The sequence below is a fragment of the Pavona decussata genome, unplaced genomic scaffold (genome assembly GCF_977016875.1).
Source record: "Pavona decussata unplaced genomic scaffold, jaPavDecu1.1 SCAFFOLD_92, whole genome shotgun sequence".
NCBI lineage: Eukaryota > Metazoa > Cnidaria > Anthozoa > Scleractinia > Agariciidae > Pavona > Pavona decussata.
Genome location: NW_028145509.1, coordinates 2664172 through 2684833, shown reverse-complemented (window position 1 = coordinate 2684833; position 20662 = coordinate 2664172). Strand labels below are relative to the sequence as shown.

The window sequence follows — 20662 nt, the reverse complement described above, 5'->3', positions numbered from 1 at the left end:
ATTTATTTTTTGCTACAGCTAAAACACAAGATCTAAACCTTCCAGTAAAGGTTACACCCTCTGTGCATGGCTTTTGTGCCCAGGCAGTGGCAAATCTTAAAACACTCCTGAGTGAGGGTTCATAATTTATGCAGATGGGGGCCTATGATGATTTTTAAAATTTTCCCTAAGTTCATGTTTTGGATAATGCTATTGTTTGATGAGGTCAGGTTCCGAGATGCCGAATTGTCCAGAATTTGCAAGTCTGATTACCGCATCAGGATTCATCAAGCACGCGAAAGCAGTGGCTAGGGGAAAGCTGGCTGAAAAGGACTAATTCTGGAGTTGGCCCTGATGCCATTACTGATGGCAGTTCTATAAAATGGAATATTTTCAGATTTCATGACAAATCAGACATAGAAATTTAGAAGACGACTGTGACCAGCTCACTATGAAATTACGAAGATAAAGAATGGAAAGAAATGCATGGAGGGTTGCTCATGACATAGCGTTGCACATTGACCATGCACCTGTTGTCAGATTACATAAGTGCATTTGTAACAGAGAGGGAGGAGGAGGCGGGTTTTTTTTTTCAACAGGACCCAGCTAATCATGATTACTTGAAGGCATCTGAAAGTTCAAAAAAACATGGCTATAATCATTATTTTGCAAAAGTTTGTGGCTAGAGTTATACATGGAATTTGTCAAAGACACCTGCGAGTTAAGAAAGAGCAGCAGTGCGCTTCATGTGAAAATGGTTGGCTGGCTCCATGATGGACAGAATTCCATGCCCTTCCCTGGATAAAGAGAAGTTAAGGTACAAATTAAAATGTCTTTGAATCTCCGGCTACTAATCTTAAGCTGGAACAGCATGACCAGTACTGTTGATGACTTTATGCCTAATTCCTTCAATGAAGGAAAGCTGAACACAGCGAAAGAAACTGCAGACTTTTCTTCTACCTTAGTTTGTGGTTTCTGAGGAGCTAGTGAAAATATACCTAGACATCTCCATTTTCCAAAGATTTGCGAAGTCAAGCGACCATTGAGAAGCAATGAAACAGAGAACGAGGATAACAATTGGGAAGAGTTACTACTATCTGGAGGGTTAAAATATCTTGTTTTTTTAACTTGTCACTCACTTGAAAAAACATTCCCTTCTATACAATAAAAAAATTGAAAAAATTAAAAGATTGTGCTAATAACCAGTCATCTACAAGAAGCAAAGGGGGCAGACATTAGTGACAATGGAAGTGCCAGGCCAGTGTCTTTTACAAGTTAACAAACCCACATCTGATGATAATGATAAAAAAGGGTGGAGACGACACTGTTGTTGTGGGTGAAACATGGTGCAGTGAAACTAAGGAGATGCTGATTGAGAGTGAGAATGATGATAGTGAGTGTGAACTTTTACCATTGCCGGCAAATAAAAAGTGCAGCACTAGAAGTGGACACACTTTGCAGTCAATAACCCTATATAGTATAGAAAAGTGCTTAGACCCCCAATATTGTTAGTCGCTTAACTGGAAGGGGTATTTTGCAGAATGCCGAACGCTGAATGTCGCATTTTACGCACCTATAACAGTTTAGCATTAAGGTTACCGTATACCTTTAGAGGTCTCTCGCGTCCAAGCGATGTCCATGTCCAGTTTAAACTGTAGATATGTAAACCCCTATATCAAATTAAAGCTTATAGAGCTGGCTATCAAACTATATCAAGAATTTTGAAATTAAATGAATTGTCGAATTGTTTGCCACCTCTAAATGCGAGCGTCCGAATCACCTTTTAAAGGCTACAAGTCAAGTGAATTTTCGCTAATTGAATTTGCTCCTCAGTTTCCGGACCCAAAGCGCAAAAAACAAAATGTCTGCGTTCTGTGATATTCAATTGCAGTGAAAAGTTACGGAACATTTTCTTAATACGATTAAACAAATGTGAAGTGATCGTATAAAAATCGCTCGGAGAAAAAATATTATTTAAAAGAAAAAATTCGCGACAAGTCTTTGTTCCTTATATGTTAAACTAGCTACTGTCCAAAATTGAAGGTAAACAAACAAATTCCATTTGAGTTTTAGCTCTTTAAAGTGCCCCCTACAAGTGAAAAAATTGATTTGAGAAAACAGCGCTAAAAATTCGACAATTCATTTTATTTCAAAATTCTTGGTATAGTTTAATAAGCCGGCTCTGTAAGCTTTAATTAATTTGATGTGGGGGTTAGGTATCCACAGTTTCAACCGTACGCTCTACGTCGCTTGAACGCGAGACACCTATTAAGCAACAAACAAAGTTATCAAGGTCTAAGCACTTTTCTATTTCTGTTTAGGGCTAAGTACTGATTATTCAGGTGGTTAGCTTTAATTTGTTGTTATGGCAGCCATTGCATTAAAGGTGGACTTCCATAGATTCAACGTTCGGTATTCTGCAAAATACCCCTGCCGCTTGAAAATTAAACCTTAATTCTATTCGGCCTCATGCAAATAAAAATACTATCTGCTATACTATAAGGTATATTAAGGTAGTAAGGTATCCTCTTGAAACCCAAAAACCCATTTCAACAGAACTTACATTCTAAGCTACATGGATATGAGTGGGGGGTACAAAAAAAATATCAAAACATTATGTACACTGTAGGTAAATATTCAGGACGGGATTGGCTATTTATCGAGACTTTTTGATAGTTCTCTTCACGCTCAAAGTATTTTTTCTGTTGTTATTATTCTTTTTAGTTTTAAAGATGATCGAGGCGAACTGTCACTGTCTTAGGCAAATTTTGTTTATCAACAAAAAGCTGTACATAAACCTCAGAGAAAAAGGCTACACTAACCATGAAACAGACTTAAAATATACATGTATCCTGGAGTAATAAATGGAAAAAAAACAAACTGTGATAAATTATTCATAACAATCAGAACAGAAATTGCACGACACGAAGTTCAATTACCCCTTAATTACATCCATTTTGAAATCACAGAGTATCATTGTCAATATTAATATTCTATTTGTGTTACTTCAAATCCATTTTTATGGGCTAAAGAAAGGATGCGATTTAGAGCAAAAAATGGTGCAATTTGGGAATAAATTGCACCATTTTGGACCAATCAGATTCCAAGGATCACCAGTGATTTCAAAATGGATGTAATTAGAAAAGAAATATCCTATCCTTTAAAGTATTTGTGTTTATTCTCTGTGAAGTTTGTCAGAAATAAATGCAAAAATTAGAAATATATGCGAGAAAAACTTGTCAGTAGTTTATGCTAACGATAAAAAAGTGTTACGAGACGTTTGTTTCACTGACCACAATCAGGGCTTGAACAATCGATGAAACCGATGATTGGAAAATCAATCAATCAATCGATGACAATAGATGCCTTGTTAGTTAATTGGCATCGATTGGCATCGGCCAATCAATGACCAATCGATAATCACACAAAAGTGGTCGCAACTCATCGATTGTCATCGATTGGTGTTAAAAAAAATTTCGGTATTCCACACGTTCCAGCATGTACTTATACGCTCTCGCAGAATGCACAAATGTTTCAGATTTGAATTCGTTCACCGGATTGTTTGTATGCAAATGCGACTGGAGACGAGTGAGCTCTGAATGGTGGGTGATGTAATTATACTGAATTGTAATAAAATAAACCAGAATTAACGTGAATAGGCTTCAGTAATCATTTTATTACTTCTTTGCCACAGCAAAGGTGCATAAAGTAAACAGGGTAAAAAAATGGATAAAGTTTACTGCATGCAGGCTTAAATGGGTGAGCCGTATAGTAAAAGCTGGAAAGAAAGAGACCATATCGAGAAACTTAGTTAGAGCTGCGGGGGAAAAAGCCAATAACACAACATGTACAGCCTCTGTCCGAAACACAGTTACCACCGGTCACAAGAGAACTATAGCCACAGTTTGGACTCAGATTCTTTTTGTAAATCTTGACTGAAAATAAAACACATCAAAAATGAGAACCAATCGATGTCAATTAACTGATCGATTGGCGTTGATAATCGAAAAAATTGATAATCGATGAAATCGATAATCACAAAAAACCTGTGCATCGATTGTTCATCAATTATCAATATCAATCGATTAATTGGCATCGATTGTCATCGATTGATTTTCCGATCATCGGTTTCATCGATTGTTCAAGCCCTGCTATAATAGTCATTTTTACCTGTCCTGAGAATCAAATTTTCTTACATGAAGCAAAAAGGAATGAGATTAGAAAATAAAACTCCAAGGCTAGGGAAATAACGAACATGGACCGAAAAAATGAGCTAAAGAGACTGTTCTGAAGTTAGCAGTAGCTTAAGTTAAACAAGTTGCGGTGTGAACACTGCAAAAAAATATCTTGCAAAAGTCAGCAAAGTTTTGTCAACAAAATCACATTTAAGCTTAAATATACTCGCCTCTTTGGAAATAACCAGTCCTTTTATTCCATTGTTGATTTTTTCGTTCGTGTTACAACGTTAAGTGAGCGAAACGTTTCACTTCAAGAGGAAAAATCCAACGTTTCTTCGCGGATCAGAGTAAAATGATTTCTGTTTTAAGATCCGCTGTTTATGTGCCGCTTGTAAAAGAGTCCTCCTCCGCCGCTATTCGCCTTGCTCTTTTTCCCGCTGTTGGAAGGCAAAATTGGACCAGATTAGAAAATAAAACGCCAAGGGATCGAAACAATGAATATGAACCGAACAAATGAGCTCAAAGGACTCTGAAGTTAGCAGGTCAACACTGCAAGAAATCAATTTATTGCAAAACAGCCGCAAACCAGCAAAGTTTTATCTACAAAATCACATGAATATACATGTACTTGCCTTTTCTGAGAACAACCAGTCCTTTTATTCTATTGCTGATTTTTTCGTTCGTTTTACAGCGTTAAGTGAGCGAAACGTTTCACTTCAAGAGGAAAAATCCAACGCTTCGTCGCGCCGGATCGGAGTAAAATGATTCACTAAGATCGGCAACCCTAAAAGCCGGAATGGTGGAACGGAGGAATGGTGGAAAATCACCCCAACCAAATCCTAAAACAGGGAACGGCGGAAATCACCCCAAATATACTATAACCTTAAACCTAACCCTTACCCGTTCCGTGTTTTAGGATTTGGGGTGATTTTCTGCCTTTCCACCGTTCCGCTAAGTTCTAGGGTCTTCCCTTCAAGACTCACGGCGCCTGCTGTTTATGATCAGTGCCACCTTCATGTAGTTTCCCGCCGCGAGTCGTCTTACTCTTTCTCCCGCTGTTGGAAAGTAAAATTTGGAGGAGATTAGAAAATAAAACACCAAGGGAAACAATGAACGTGGACCGAAAAAAAAAATGAGTTCAAAAGACTGCTCTGAAGTCAGCAATATTAAGCTTAAGTTTAAATTAAACGGCGTCTCAACACTGCAAGAAAACAAGATCTTGCACGATAGCAATCCAGCAAAATTTTGTCAACAAAATCACATGAATATACTCACCTCTTCTCAGATCAAGCAGTCCTTTTATTCCATTGACAATTTTTTTAGTTCCTTCTACAACGTTAAGTGAACGAAACGTTTCACTTCAAGAGGAAAAATCCAACGTTTCGTCGAGCCGGCTCGGAGTAAAGTGATTTCACTTCAAGATTCTGATGATATGGCAGCCAATTTGTTTCTCCCGCCGCTAGTCGTATTGCTCTTTCTCCCTCTGTTGGTCACAAAAATTGACTTTGTAGTCTGCCAAAATTATCATTTTTATTATTTCTTTCTAAAACGCAGTTGGTGATGCAACTTCCCGCCGTAAAAAAACGGACTGCAGCACAGGGTTTGAGTCTCTAATTTCATATTGGCTTACATGGAGTAGCATGCGTACGGTCGGTCGGACGGTCGGTCGGACGGAAGTGACGTCATAACCAAACCAAAATTTCTCGCACTGATGGGTTTACCAAAATCTCTTAGCTATGGGGCTCCGCTCGCGCGCGCCTTGCGGCGCGCGCGGGAGCTCCGCTATTAAGTTCTAAATTAATACATGTATTGTGATTGCCGACTCAACATTGAATCACCAGCAAACGCAGCAGTAGATCTACTGACAAAAGAATCAACACCACCAAAAAGAAGAAAAATGGAAACTTTCTCTAAGTAACTATAATGCTGTTATCGCTATCATTTATTGTGAATTTATACTATCGACTGGCGTTCCGCAATTTAATTGACTCTGATGATGACCCGCTCAAGTTGTGGAAACGTCAGTCAATGTTACCTCAAACATTCCGTCTCAGGACTACCATCACCTGGATGATCATAAATAACGTACTTATCTATCATTTATGTCACTGATACATTTAATACCAATACTGTTATAACGATGACAAGAGAAAGGGTCATGCGATTCACTTTCTTTTTCATTCAAATAATAATAAAAAAACAACAAATTCTCAAATTTTCAGGAGTTTTTGTTTTCTTTTTATTTATTTATTTATACATTTATTTTATTTAATTATTTTATTTATTATTATTATTATTATTATTATTATTATTATTATTATTATTATTATTATTATTATTATTATTATTAACCGACTCAGGTCTCAAGTTATGATTTCCAAGGCTAACATTATTCATCAAGTTTGTTTGTTTTTCTCATAATGGGTTTCAATGAAATTTAAAGCAAAATCATCTTCATGGCAATCCTCCTTAAGGGCGACTACCACGAACAGACACACGTTCGAACAAATAAAGAGAAATACAATGTAAAGCTGATGCACAAAGGCAGAAACAGTTTAAACGTTATCGACTGCTTTGTCTTGTTAGCCACGGAACCCTCAATCTCGTACCCAGAGTCCTCAGGCTCTTTGGCCCCCCTTTGGTGGCCAGAAGAGACTCTTGGGAAGTCGAAAAACTTTTTTTATTTATTTATTTATTTATTTATTTATTTATTTATTTATTTTTTGCTGTCCCGTAATGACTCTGTCATTCTAGCACTATTTCTAGTACGCCAGCTGGAGTCTCTTCAGATAACCGTTGGCCATAGAGGCTGAGAAATCTGGATACGCCGCCGTCTTTAACCTGTATACATCACTAGCAAAACGGTGGCCTCAGAACTTTCCGAACGTTGTTACAGTAAGGAAGAAACTTCGTCACTGTTTGTGCAAAAAATGTTGTTCCCGCGGGCGCTGTTTACTAACTGTATTAATTTTTGGAAATTTGGTGGACGCAACCTACATAGGATCTCCCATATTCGTTAATTTTAATCACTTTCTTGTAAATATCTAACTTTTACTAGTACGATATTTTCTTAGTGTACCCAATTAGTCTACCTAGGCTAAATACATCGACACTTTAATAAAGGTTTTACTTCATTACTTACTTACTTACTTTTATTTGAATAGCCACACTTTCATAGCCATCTAGTATGCATCGAGTCCACTTAACATTAAATCACTAATGCTGTCACAGATTTGTACTTTGTGAAATCCAGATGCTGTTCTCCGATCAGACTTAAAGGGGCACTGTCACGGCGATTTTGCTGCATTTTGGTGACAACTGCTCATTGACAAACATTTTACAATGAACTTATTTTGTAACATGAAATTTCTCTAACAACACCGGGAAGAAAATATTAAGGTTATTCTACAAGGAAGAGCAAACCATAATCAACTTTCAGCAACTTTTAGAACGGATGGTCTCCCTGCTGATTTTTACAAAATATTTTGGAAAGACCTGTCCCCTTTTTTTAATCAGTGCTTTCAACTATGCTTACGACTCAGGAATGCTCTCAATCACACAGAGACGAGGTATTATTAAACTTATACCAAAGAAAGATTCCGAATCATACTTTTTAAAAAATTGGCGCCCACTAACTCTTCTGAACTGTGATTATAAAATAGCTGCAAAAGCCATAGCAAACCGGATAAAGACTGTTATTCCAAGACTTATTATCAACGATCAAACTGGCTTTCTTAAAGGAAGATTCATCGGAGAAAACATACGGCTGATAGATTGTATTATCAAGTATGCTTCAGAAAAAAAAATATATCAGGTCTACTACTTTTTATAGATTTCGAAAAAGGCCTTCGACTCGCTGGAATGGCCTTTTATCGAGCGCACACTCCAACACTTTGGTTTTGGACCCTCTTTAATACATTGGTTTAAAACTTTTTACAAAAGCATTGAAAGCTGTGTTCTGAATAATGGGTGGTCAAGCAGTTTCTTTGAATTACAAAGGGGGGTTAGGCAAGGATGCCCTCTCTCTCCATATCTCTTCATACTTCCGGCGGAGATCTTAGCCAAAGCAATAAGATCCAACGATAATATTAAAGGAATCTCTGTTAACAATACAGAAATTAAAATAAGTCAGTATGCAGACGACACAACATTTATCCTTAATGGAACTAGAAATTCTTTATCTGCCAGTCTTGATACACTTGAAAAGTTTGGCAGAGTGTCTGGTCTCAGACTTAACAACACTAAGACCGAAGCCTTATGGATTGGATCAATGGCGGGAAAGAATAAAAAACTCTTTCCAGAGAGAAATTTTAGATGGCCTTAAAATAAAGTCAAAGTGCTTGGTGTCTGTAAATTTGGTCAGAAGTCAATTTCTGTAAACATATAACTGAACGAAGCAACAATTCCTTGAGCAACCTATATGGCACAATTCGCTAATTAGGATTGAAGACAAACCGGCTTTCAATAAACAACTCTCTCTTCATGGAATTACCAAGATAGCTCATCTAATGAAGGACTCGCACAACATTCTCTCTTTCGATGAGTTTATTAACACTCACAAAATACAAGTAAAGCCATTGAGGTACTTTGGCCTTGTATCAGCCCGTCGTTACCATTACAATGCTCATTTTCCTAAGGAAACTGGTGACACAATAACACCCGACTCTTTCCTCCATACATTTCTTAAAAGTGACAAGGGTAACAGGTTAGTGTATAAGAAACTTCTTTCCACCAAAAGCACCTCACCAGTAAAAAGCCAACTGAAATGGAACAACAGTTTTCCCTCTGACGAAAATTGGACTCCTGATTGGAAAGCCGCTTATGGGCTAGCAGCTAAGTGTACCAAAAGCACAAAACTCGTAACCTTCCAGTACAGGTTTCTTCACCGTATCCTACCCACAAACGTTTTTCTAACCAAAATTGGTATTAAAGAAGACCAGAAGTGCTCTTTCTGTAGCGGCTCCTCAGAAAACCTAGCTCATCTATTTTGGCTCTGTCCAAAGGTCTCTCTTTTTTGGGATAATTTGGTTGAAAGGCTAGCGCAGTTTAAGTTAATACCAAGAAACTATTTAAAAGATGTAGCCATTTTTTTAGGTCTGACTGGAGGTCTGACAACTCCGTTTCCGCCCTTCAACTGAATATGTGCTTTCTTTTAGCAAGGTACTTCATATGGTGTTGCAGGGTAAACAATAAGATCCCACTTTTAAAAAGCTTCCTTCTGGTCCTCAAATCACAATTTCACATTGAGTCTTATAAATCAAGAGCAAATCAAAAGAAATGGGAGCCTCTCTTCCCTTTCCTCAATATTAATTAGAAATCAAGAAAAAAAAATTTAGGGTCACACCTTTCTAAGCTTAGTCCCCATTCCTTAGTACATTGAGGTAGCTACCAAACTGTCCTTATTATTATCTGACGTGAATGTTATTATCTACCGCTGCCACCAAACTATGTAAAGAAAACGGCTGTAGAAAACTGTTTAGCTACTGATAATTTTTTTTTTTGGACTTTATTTTATTTTATTTGTCCTGTAAACGCCTCTTTTGTCTGTAAGGCTTTTGTTGTATGTGTCAATTTTCTGTGTTTATTTGTAATAAAAAAAAAATAAAAAAATAAAAAAAAAAAAAAACTTTTAGCGACTTCTCTAAAATACATCAGGGCGATTTACACGGCACAACTTTGTCGCATGCGACAAGCCTACGACACGAATTGTTTCGTGTAAATCAAGCCTACAACTGGCTTACGACTGTCGTGTATGACACAAAAAATGTGGTAGGATTTTAAAACATGTTTTAAAATTCTACGACAATCGTAGAGATAGGCAATGTTAAGTGACAAGAGTTGTGCGCCGGCGATCTTTTGCATGACGCGAGCAGCGCACGCTCTAGAAAGCGCATGCGAAAGTCGTAAGCAAAGGTTGTACCGTCTAAATCGGCCTATAGAAAGAACTTAAAAAAATGGCCAATTTCTTCAAGTTGCAATCCACTTACACCCAAGCCATCTGCAGCCCATCATAACTAACAGTAGATTCTGAGCACTAGCAGCCGGGTTATTGTGAACAACACAAAACCATTATATTAGTGATGCCATTAAAATAAATACGTTTTTTGGCTATCTACAGTGACCCTTAAAATTGATGACACTGCCCCTTAGTAACCGATGGGTTAACTGGAAGCGTAAAAGCAAAATCCCATCATTGCTGTTGACTCGCAAACCTTTGTGCACGAGAATCCTTAAAATCCACGGTACTGAATTTGAAAGTGTCGTGCTATACGTCTTTGTTTGTGACTTTGTTTCTTTGTACTTGTCGCCTTTCATGGTTGTGGTGGTGGGGGAAGGTGGTCGGGGGTGGGGAGGACTGGGGTTAGAGGCGCTATTTGCAATTGTGCACTGCATGTTTAAGTTGTAACACATGTGCAATAGTCTACAGGTCTTTCTCTCTTGACGTCTTTCACCCGCAGCTAAAACTACTTGTTAATTAAGAAATACATTGTTGCAATTTAGTCTAACGTAGATGTAGAACACGATGTTTCAGCTGTCTTGTTTTGGAATAACGAGTATCTATTCCTTTGGCAAGGCCCTCGAGCTCTCTTCCCTCACGACATTTAGTCGAACAAGGCTAATTCCGTGAGAGGAAACTGGACATAGCGAACCGCAACTTCCTCTTCCTGAAATTAGCGACAAAGTCGTACTACTCCGCACTCGGACAGGAAGGCGGCAAGCCATCATCTCCAGTATGCTCTTGAAGCCTCTGCGGTATTTGTGACCGAATATGATATAAAGGCAAGGAGTAATGGCACTGTTGCAGTGCGCAAAAAAATTCCGAATGAACTGAACGTTGCACGAGATGCGAATTCCTATGATCCCTTTACGCATGATGAAGTAACTTAACCAGCAGCAAATAAACGCCACGGTGACTGCAAACAGCATTTTAAACACATTAGTGTTCATTTGTTCTTGGCGTTTCCTGCGTCCATTTCCATCGGAAAATCTCTCGACTCCACGGACGATTCGTCTTCTCAATTTAACGGCGGCCAGCGTGTAAAGGACAACGATCAGACCTAAGGGAATGGCATAAAATATCACTGCTAGTACGTTGTCGTAGATTTTCCTTCCTTTTGAACTTCCAAAGAATTTATTGAGGTTAGCGCCGCAAATCTTCGTCCCGCCAAGACCAGATTTGAGTTTGAGCCCGTACATATTTGGTACATGGACTGCGGTGGACACCAGCCAGATGAAACAAATAATGATCTTGACGCTTCTCACCTTGAGCTTTTTTGTTGCAAGAGGTGAGACAGCCATAAGTCTCTCGACGCTCAAGAACACCAGCGTTAAAATCGACACTTTAATGGATACTAGATGAAGTGTCGGGACTATTTTGCACAGGATAAGGCCTATCGTACCATTAGCAAGCCACTCATAGCTTCGTATAACAGATGATATCATTCTTGGCATATAGACTACGGTGATTGCCAAGTCTGCGGCGGCCATGTTTGCTATGAGGTAATTGACTGGTTTCCTCATCTTCCGATCTTGCCACAGCACACTGATGACGAAGGAGTTACCAATCAGCGAGACCAGTAGAATTGTAGCGTAGGCTATTACGCGCATGGCCTTTATGCCCGCATGGTCATCCCCGAAGCAAATCACAAGTGGCGTCCTTTGTGTGCGCAGCGTAGAGTTAAAGCTTGTGTTCCCTTGCATAATTCAGACAAAGGTTCTTTCCTTCAAGCTAAATTATCCTCTGTGTTATCTACGATGGTAAAGAATAAAAGAAAATCATAGTTTTGAAAGATCGTTCTCCATCTGGCCCCAGTTGATCAAAGTGCGGATAACTTTATTCTGTAGATAAATCGCTATCCAGCGGATAAAATGTATTGCTTGAAGTACATTTTATCCGCTGGATAGCGATTTATGCACTGGATATAGTTGTCTACTCTTTGAACAATCGTGGACAGATTGTTTCAAACAATTTCGAAATTGTTTGAGCGAAATGTTAAGAGGGCCTTAATATCTGATTTGCTTTAGGTGTTGGTAAAACTACCTTCGTTAGTTGGCTGAAGCTTCTTGTTTTCCACCAAAAAAAAAAAAAAAATAGTCGCCGTAAGTTATATTTTTTCCCGTATAACCTCAATGGCGCACAGCTCTCTCAAATTCCAAGCAAACATCAGTTATACATTGCTTAAATTACGAGATTTTCCTTGTTATGCGACGGGGGACTTTCTTTGAAAATGTGGCCGAGGTTATCAGTTCTCAAAAAGCAATTATCAAGTTGTTTATATCATTTTGCAAAATATATCAATTGTTAGACGTTTACATAAAATAAAGTTGCAATGTAGATGTCAAACACATCAAAACTAAGCTTGCGGCAGGGCCCACTGTTAAAATTAAGTTATTTTTAAGTTAAAATTTATTCGCGTTTTCGTAAAAAGGAAAGGTGACTTAAGGAGCGTTAAATACAGAAATTAAATAAGGGGATTTACAACTTTTTTAAAATAACCTGTTTTCATTTTTGGGATTAAATGTTGTACTTACTGCTTCTTTTTTCAATCAAAATTGCTCTTTGCAAGGTGTCCTGCTACTCAGTACGGTGGGAAGTATAAGGTGTGGAACGAACGCAATTGAAAATAAACTGTAATTTATAAAGCCAAACAAATTTAAATTCATGTTTAATATGTACAGAGTGAAAGATTTCACGAGGAGACCCCTTGTAAGGGCAAAAACGTCTTTGTTTAGTACGAAAGTGTCAAACACTCTCCCACGATTCGCTACGTTTTATCTTAAATTGTCGATTTTAGACTTGCAGAACAAAAGCCAAATGTGGCTTGTGCCAGAAGTGTTTACCGCTATGTGACATTTTCATTCTTTACTTTGCTATATGTTTATTTTTTGGTCTTTTGTATCATTATCATTGTTTGAGTGTGGAAAGGGAGAAAAATACACAATGGATAATTATTGTTTATCCACTTTGCAGGTGTGTTGGTTTTGTGTCAAGCAGATTTATTCTTATTTCCTTCTCTCTGCAATCCTTAAAGCTCCAGAATATCGAGAAATAAAGAGCACCACATGAAAGTGCTACTCAGTAGCTTTCATTATGGGTTTCTGTTACCCACGAACGCAAAGTGAGGACGTTTGTATAACAGCGTAACAACGGCCTCATAGAAAAGAAAGTCACTTAAATAATATGTGCGGTCATAACAGCTTTTATTTTGTTTGCAGGTTTTTATTTCGTGTAATATTTAGAGAAGGAGTAGGGAGTGGACGGGACGATTTTGTTGAATAGAGTATATTTCGCGTGGTCCGGGAACTTAAAATTAAAACTTACAGCTAACAAATTAGGGAGTGTTCCTTATTTATGGGGAGAAGGGGGGGGGGGGGCTGGCAAATAGGAGGGGGGGAAGCGAAGTTTACTCCCCTATTAAAGGGGGGGGGGGGCCCAGGTCAGAAAGGTTTTACCCTGGATCTGGGGAAGAAGGCGGGGGGGGGGGGGGGGGCAGAAAGTTTGAAGGTTGATATCAATAATTTTGGGTTTTTTTCTTCCAGAACCGCATGACATTTAATGTACTTCTACCACAGTAATTCAAACCATAAGATACAACAATGCTAAAGAGTGTTTCAAACATGTAATCTCACACCAATAGTTTACACAGCAAATGGGTCCATTCAATGGATTTGCTAATTAGATATGTTTGGATTTCACTGGCTACACCAACAGATAGGCCGCCCATAAGAAATAAGTAGATCTAGGCCTTTCACTAGAACGGTTGGGTGAATGCCGTCAGTGTTTTGCAGGCAGATCATGTCATCTGGCAGTGGCAATATAACTTCTTCTGCACTTTTCCCAGTCAAGGACTCCACAACTGCAGCTTGGCATAGTCCTTTTCTCTTTTCTTTCCTCTGTTTTGCCTTTCTCTTGGCCTCTTTCCGCCTCCTACTCACTCCACTTTTATGTTGCGTGCAGCCGAAAAAAATGTCTTTCGCCTCATAAGCCGCCGCGAGGAGTCAAATATTTCTAGCTTTGTTATCCTTAATGACCAAAAATTCCTTTAGCAACCATCAAAATCCTGTTTTGAACTGGAGATTCTCGGCAAGAAATCGTTTAAGTTCTGATGACCTTCCGCCATGATTAAACAATGAGATTGCGTTACAGAAACGCGCGCACATCGAGACGGGTCGGGGTGGGGGTGGGGAGGAAATAAAAATGGAACAGCTCCTAAATTTAAAAAAAGGCCTTTTAAGATTTACTACCTTTACTAAGTTTACTACCAAAGCTATTCCGTGCATTTCGGGAACCAAATAGGAAACTGCTTTCTCGGAATAATTTTGATTACGATAAGCCTGAGAAGCCCCTGTATTGTACTTCTTTGGTTAGCGGGAGAGGGGTGGGGAGGGGTGGGCAAGTAAAACCCTTATCTACAGCATCGGTTGATCGATCAGTCTTCTGTTTAGTTCATTCATGTCACAAGTATCCCAAGCTCGTTGACAGCTATCTTTTGTAATATTAGGTAACAGTTAAAAGTTATATTTATCGGCAAGTAAAACTGAAATATGAGAGTTTCCATGGGAATACATGTACATGTTGATTAACGGATTACAGTAAATAAAATACGGATAAAATTCCAATAAACACTTGCCTGTTTGTGTTTTGGAACGTTTTATAGTGTTTAACACAACAAATAATGGAGCCAGGAAAACTGCAAAATCTGAACATCTTTGGAAATGCTATCAAATGCCGACTGACAAATAGGGCACAACAGCTAATAGTAAGTGTCATTTATTGATTTACCTACAGCGGAACCCGGTTAATACGGACACCAAGGGGACCTGCCAACGTGTCCATATTAAACGGGCTCCAGAAAAAAATGCCACGGACACATGTTTTTATATCCATGCAAAGGCTTAAACCGGCAGACATTTCTACGGCAACTAAACGTTGCTTAATTTCTTAACTGTTCCTGCAAGTGTAAACAGTGACTAAACAGTTCAAACTACAGAAACTTTACGCTCATTTATTATAGGCATACGTTATAGTTCTTGAAACACGACAACAGAATCAATTTCGTATCAGCATCAGCCTCCGAGGCTGATGCAAAGCAATAGAACAACAAAGAGGAAGAAGGGAACGCTACAAAGAATAACTACAGAAAGAAACCAAGAAAGTAAAACTTTCAATTGGTGCAGGCATAACAGACAGAAAACGACGGAACACGCAATTTTGTTAATGTCTTTTAGTGGTAAAATCATATTAACCCGTCAAAATCTGTATATATTTCAACGGGGTACACTGTAATTGTGACAATGAACAAATATGTCATTCCTGATGATACCGTTGATCGGCGAAAGCTTGGATTTTTAATACTGTTTTATCCGAACAGCAGCTTTAAGTCCTCAATCAAAATGCTGCTGAAGGACAACATACAAAGATTACCGAAAATAGACCGTGCGCATTATATGGCCATGACATGATTATCGACATGATCATATCCTTTCTCTGCCAAAAGTTGACACGACTAAATATGGTCTCAAATCATGGAGATATTTTGCCGCAAAGATATGGGACGAGCTAGCAAATGATATTAGAATTAAAGCCGGCACTAAGGAAGTGAAGAACAAAATCTGATCGCTTAAGTTTGCCTGTAATTGGATTTTTTTTTTTTCATCCGATTCTCAGTTCTTAGCTTTTTAAGAACGGTTTGCTGTAAGGACCGACTAAGCGTATACAAAATAGAAAAAACCGATTTCCCCAAACTTTGCCAGAATAAAGGGCTTGGTGAACTACCTCTAAAAATATAAGTTTCATTTTGTTTAGAGCTTTATTTATTTTGGGGGAATTTTTTTAAGATTTTACCCATAGAGGCGGGCTAAAATCACGCCGAAGTAGGCACTTTTGTAGAAGCTCCCTTTTATACAAGGAGCCTTTTCTAGAAAATATTAACCCAACAGAAGGAACAATTTTATTTTCTTAGATGACTAGCGGCGTTAAAGTTAAATAAAACGTAAACATGAATTTTTGACCAATTTTTTAAGTTGCGCCATTTTACCGGTGATTATAACAACCTAATTTTGGCTAAATTCAAGGACAAAAAAAGCATTTTGGTACATCGCTTTGCCCCACGAAACTACACTCCGGGAAAACATAATCATTTCAACTAAACATTGATCGAATAAAAAATTGGGGTAAATGAAACAGCGAGTTCTCAGAGCGTTTTCAAAACATGTCACTTCAGCAAATAAGAGCGACCTTTGACCTTTTATATCGAGGGGAAATATAAACGAGAGCTCATAAACCTTGACTTTCCTTCGCCAGAAGACGCTTATTTTTACTCTGCTGGCACATTTTGAGTAAAGGAAAACTACACATTTGAATTTGAAGTTATGTACTAGCTATGAAAGATAATTTGAAAAGTAAAATTAGTAATTCAATTCGACTTTGCGTCGGCGGTTCCGATTTGTTTACTACGAAATTGCGATTTTAAAGCCTGTTTACAATACAAATACGGCATCAACTACAAGGTAAACCTCATTCTACTGAAAGATCAATAAATCCTTCTTACCTTAGAGATCTTTTCCTGCCTAAAAAACACGGTCTATGTTCAATGCAAAAGTGTATTGACCGAGATCGCGGAACGCCTCAAGCCAAAGAACAAGTTAACGAAACCACAGGAATGCCAGGAGTACATTTCGTACTGAGATGTGTACTTACATATTTCGGTATTACCATGACACGTCAATTCAAAACGCCTTTTTTTCTTTCCGGACACTAAGATGTAATATCTTAATTACTTAAAGATCACGTAAATTGAAAAGAGCGCCGTGTCCCGAAAGCTAACTTCTTTTGTTCATTGGACGTTGTACTTGCTGAGTGTACCGTGGAGTTTATCGTCGGTGGCTACGACCACCGGAGTCAGTGGTGCTTATATATGGCTAGAATATGGGTAGATTGTAGGGGGAACATGTGGTTCAAGTGTGAACAATTTAGCCAATGTGAAAAGCTTAATCCTTGCCAAGTGTACCAAATCCACGCAAGGGCATCTGCGTTATTGCAACACTCGAGACGCTATGTAAGACTGAAGCAAAGTTGTTATCGGCACGGGCAGGTATGTTTTAGTGGTGTGTACTGTGTATATGAATGCCCAACATAAATTAATTTAAAAATATTTACTCTCAAAACAAAGAGAGTTTTTTTTCTTTTCTTTTCCTTCTTTTTTAACGTTGAAAGTTACAATTAACCTCTAACTCAGCTAACGTGGTTAAATTTGTATATGATTTGCGTTTTTTATATCAAGAATCGTCACGGATCAGTCTAAGGAGTAATTTTTAAACCAAAACCCTTCCGGCTGTAGCGAACTTAACAGAGGTAAAAGGCCGAAAACGTTAGTAAACATTGCGATGTTTTCGATACGTTTACGAAAAGCTTAAAATAATTTAATTTAATTAAAACTTGTTTAAAAGTCACGAAACAACTAAGCTACCGCAAACGTAAAGGCAAAAAGCTTTCTTGTTGCTTTATAAATATACAAAGCGAAAAGTTTCCCTGATCATCAATACTTAAGTCCGTGAAGAAGGATTTTTTGCCTAAAACCACAAAAGATGTACGGACGATCATGATAGCCTTGTTTGTTTCACAAGAAGAGAACGTGACTTATTAGATTTGCGGGCCTTCAAGGAACCGAATGTATGTGACAAGAGAAATTGAATTTATTAATTCATTCAGGTCGGAGGCGGAGGCGGGGGGGGGGGGGGGGGAAGGGGAACAACAAATGTGGGCGGTGGTGAATAAAACATTAATGCATTCTATTTTCTATATGTTAAAATTTCCAAGGTAAAAAGCAAGGTAAAGTACCTGTAGTAATTGACTGTTTTACCTTCAAAGGCATTTTTGAGAAAAGCGAAAGTCACCTTGAGCTCACTATTTGACCGAGACATCGGGACACATTTGGTATCAGATGGCGTTCAAATAAGAGGATCTGTGCCGCTCCCATTGGATGGGCATGGCATGGGACGTCAGTGTCAGGGGAGAAGGGAATATCATCTATACATGCTAACGGCTTTTTTGGGGCGTCTACAGACGGATTTCACCCAAGGCGCAAAGCAGAGTCCCTTTCCGCATAATTTTTCGCGTCATTTAGCGCGCGCACGCAGAACATTACGGGATTTCCTTAAGGTTAAGCTCGGCAGGAAAATAAATGGTCCTTTTCTTCTAAACGAGCACGGTGAACCCCATTTTTTAAAGCATCAATTTAAATGTCATACGTTTGACCACTATATATCGCGATTTAAAGAAAAGTTTAATAGTCTACTTTGAGATATTTTTATTTGAATGCTTTAAAAAGCACGTATTTAGGTAGTGCTGCTTACGTGCACACGCAGCAAAATCTTTAATTTCTTTCATAATCTTAATTCCAGTTCAATGAAAATAGTTTGTTGTGTAAGATTAGAGTAAGTTTTGTTGAACTGCTTCGATATTTTAATGCAAGAAACTAATTTTTTTAGAAATGATAGTTCCCTTTTCTGATTACTAGCGTTCCTAATATAAACCTTGTGGGCCATCTATTTACTATAATAGCCATCCAGGTTGCACAAAAACGAGCACGGTGACTCCCATTTTTTATTGCATTTTTGTAATGCTCATAACATAGTCATGATCAGGACCAAGTCTTAAACAATTTTTAATACTCCTTCTCTTTCAGCGGAATCACCTTAAGAGATCTTGTAAAGGGGTGTGGTACCTCATATTACTACTCACCGAGACAGTCGCCGTATCCCTATCTATAGTTTTGCTTGAAGTTTATTGTTTTATTATAATTATTACTTGTTTGTGATGCAAGGAATTTATTTCTATTTCTGTATCTTTTTTCACTTAAGACTTCGTTGGATTGACAGCAAGTGGTAAGATCACAAGAAAGAAAAAAATGGGTACAGCCACAATGTGGAATTAGCCTATATCATTCCCATTTTTATCGCAGTTTCCTAAATGTCACAGAGATCTGACAAGTCGCAACGTTTGTCATATAAAGGTAGTTCATTGTTAATGGACAGTACAGTGCAAAACGAATCACAGTTAAATAAATAAAAAGAGCTGTGCGGTCCCGGTATTGTACAATTTTATACAGTGGGATTCCTGTGGCTTTATTTGGTTAATCGTTTAGCGATCGGGCGGCTTAATAATTTTGCAACGAATGCAGACTATGTCTTTTTTTAGTCAAGAAAAGATCTCTAAGGTAAGAAGGATTTATTAATCATTCAGTAGAATGAGGTTTACCTTGTAGTGGATGCCGTATTCAGGGTTGTAGCTAAGAAATTTGTCTGCCGGTTAGCTGAGAAATTGAGCCGGCTAAAGAACGCGCGAAGTGCCTTCTGCGCCAATGGAGGGATAGGTATGGGAGGGGGTTGCCCCCTCCCATTAGGGGGGTCTGGGGGCCTCCCCAGGAAATTTTGAAAATTTTAATTCAATTTGGTGCACTCTGGTGAAATCTAGGGGCTCTTTTATACAAAAAGAAACAACCATTAAAGAGAAGGTCCGCTGTGGTGCCGCAGTTTGAAACGTGTGGTACAGAGATTCACCCTGAATTTATTGAAAATTTTCTCCCTCGCTTTGACGTTTCCATATTTCCTTCGTGTGATTTTCGTTGTTTGGCGTTCCTTGAACTCTCTACCAGGTCTGTTCACTGTGCCCCTAAGGAGAATGACAGACCTGGCTTCTGAGCAGACAGTGCTTTGTTTTACTTCAGTTCGTCAATCTATGCTGCTTTCTTAATTCTCTTTTTGGTGAGCTCACTAGAAGAATAGTTCTTTATTTAAACACGGTAAAATCCATCAGGAGTATAAAAATTAGAAATAACCTAACTCTCCTAAACAAAATTTAAAACCTAACTACAACTAATCTAATCTAACTAAAACCCGTTTTTCATGAATGCCATGTATACTCTAACATTAAAAATGAAAATACGTGCGTAAGATTTTCAACATTACTGACCCCCCTGATGCTTAATGAAAACGAAAGCTACATCGCTTTCCATTCGTTCCGAAAAGGTAATTAAGTGCTTTTAAGTTTGCACTAGAACATCAGAAAATCGATTCTTATAAACGCTTAGAACTGCAAACAAAGGAGTTGTCCACTCGGTCGTTCAGCTGTTCATCCAGTTTCGCGGGTTCGTTCACTCGGTTTCTCGTTCGTTCGTTTTCGCCGGCGAGCACTCGGCGGACCGTTTACGTTTCTGGTTTTTGGTTTCTGGTTTGTTCAGTTGTTCCTCCGTTTGCCCAGTTCTTCTTGCTATTCATGAGCATAAACATGTTATAAGCAATAAAATTTAACCAATTAAAAGCTGTATTAAAACATTACGAAGAAGTTCCTTCATGTTTTTTTCTCTGTCATGCTACAGAGAAAGACTTCTTCTTTCTCCGATCCTGATAACAAACTCGTTCCCAATCTTTTGCAACGCCTTGAATGCGGGGGCTACCAAGCTTCGTGTTGACAAGATGGCGGACGAAGAAAACGGAAAGAGGAC

The 20662-nt window shown here is 38.4% G+C and overlaps 1 protein-coding gene across 1 annotated transcript; it reads right to left on the bottom strand.

The window, feature by feature from the left end:
* Nucleotides 1-8586: 8586 nt before the first annotated feature.
* On the bottom strand, nt 8587-13408 carry LOC146473864 (QRFP-like peptide receptor). The gene is made up of 2 exons (XM_085117893.1): nt 12690-13408; nt 8587-11907 (listed from the first exon to the last, which is right to left on the bottom strand). The coding sequence occupies exon 2, from the start codon at nt 11856-11858 to the stop codon at nt 10716-10718; it is 1143 nt and encodes a 380-aa protein (XP_084974019.1). The 5' UTR covers nt 11859-11907; nt 12690-13408; the 3' UTR covers nt 8587-10715.
* Between the last annotated feature and the right edge of the window lie 7254 nt (nt 13409-20662).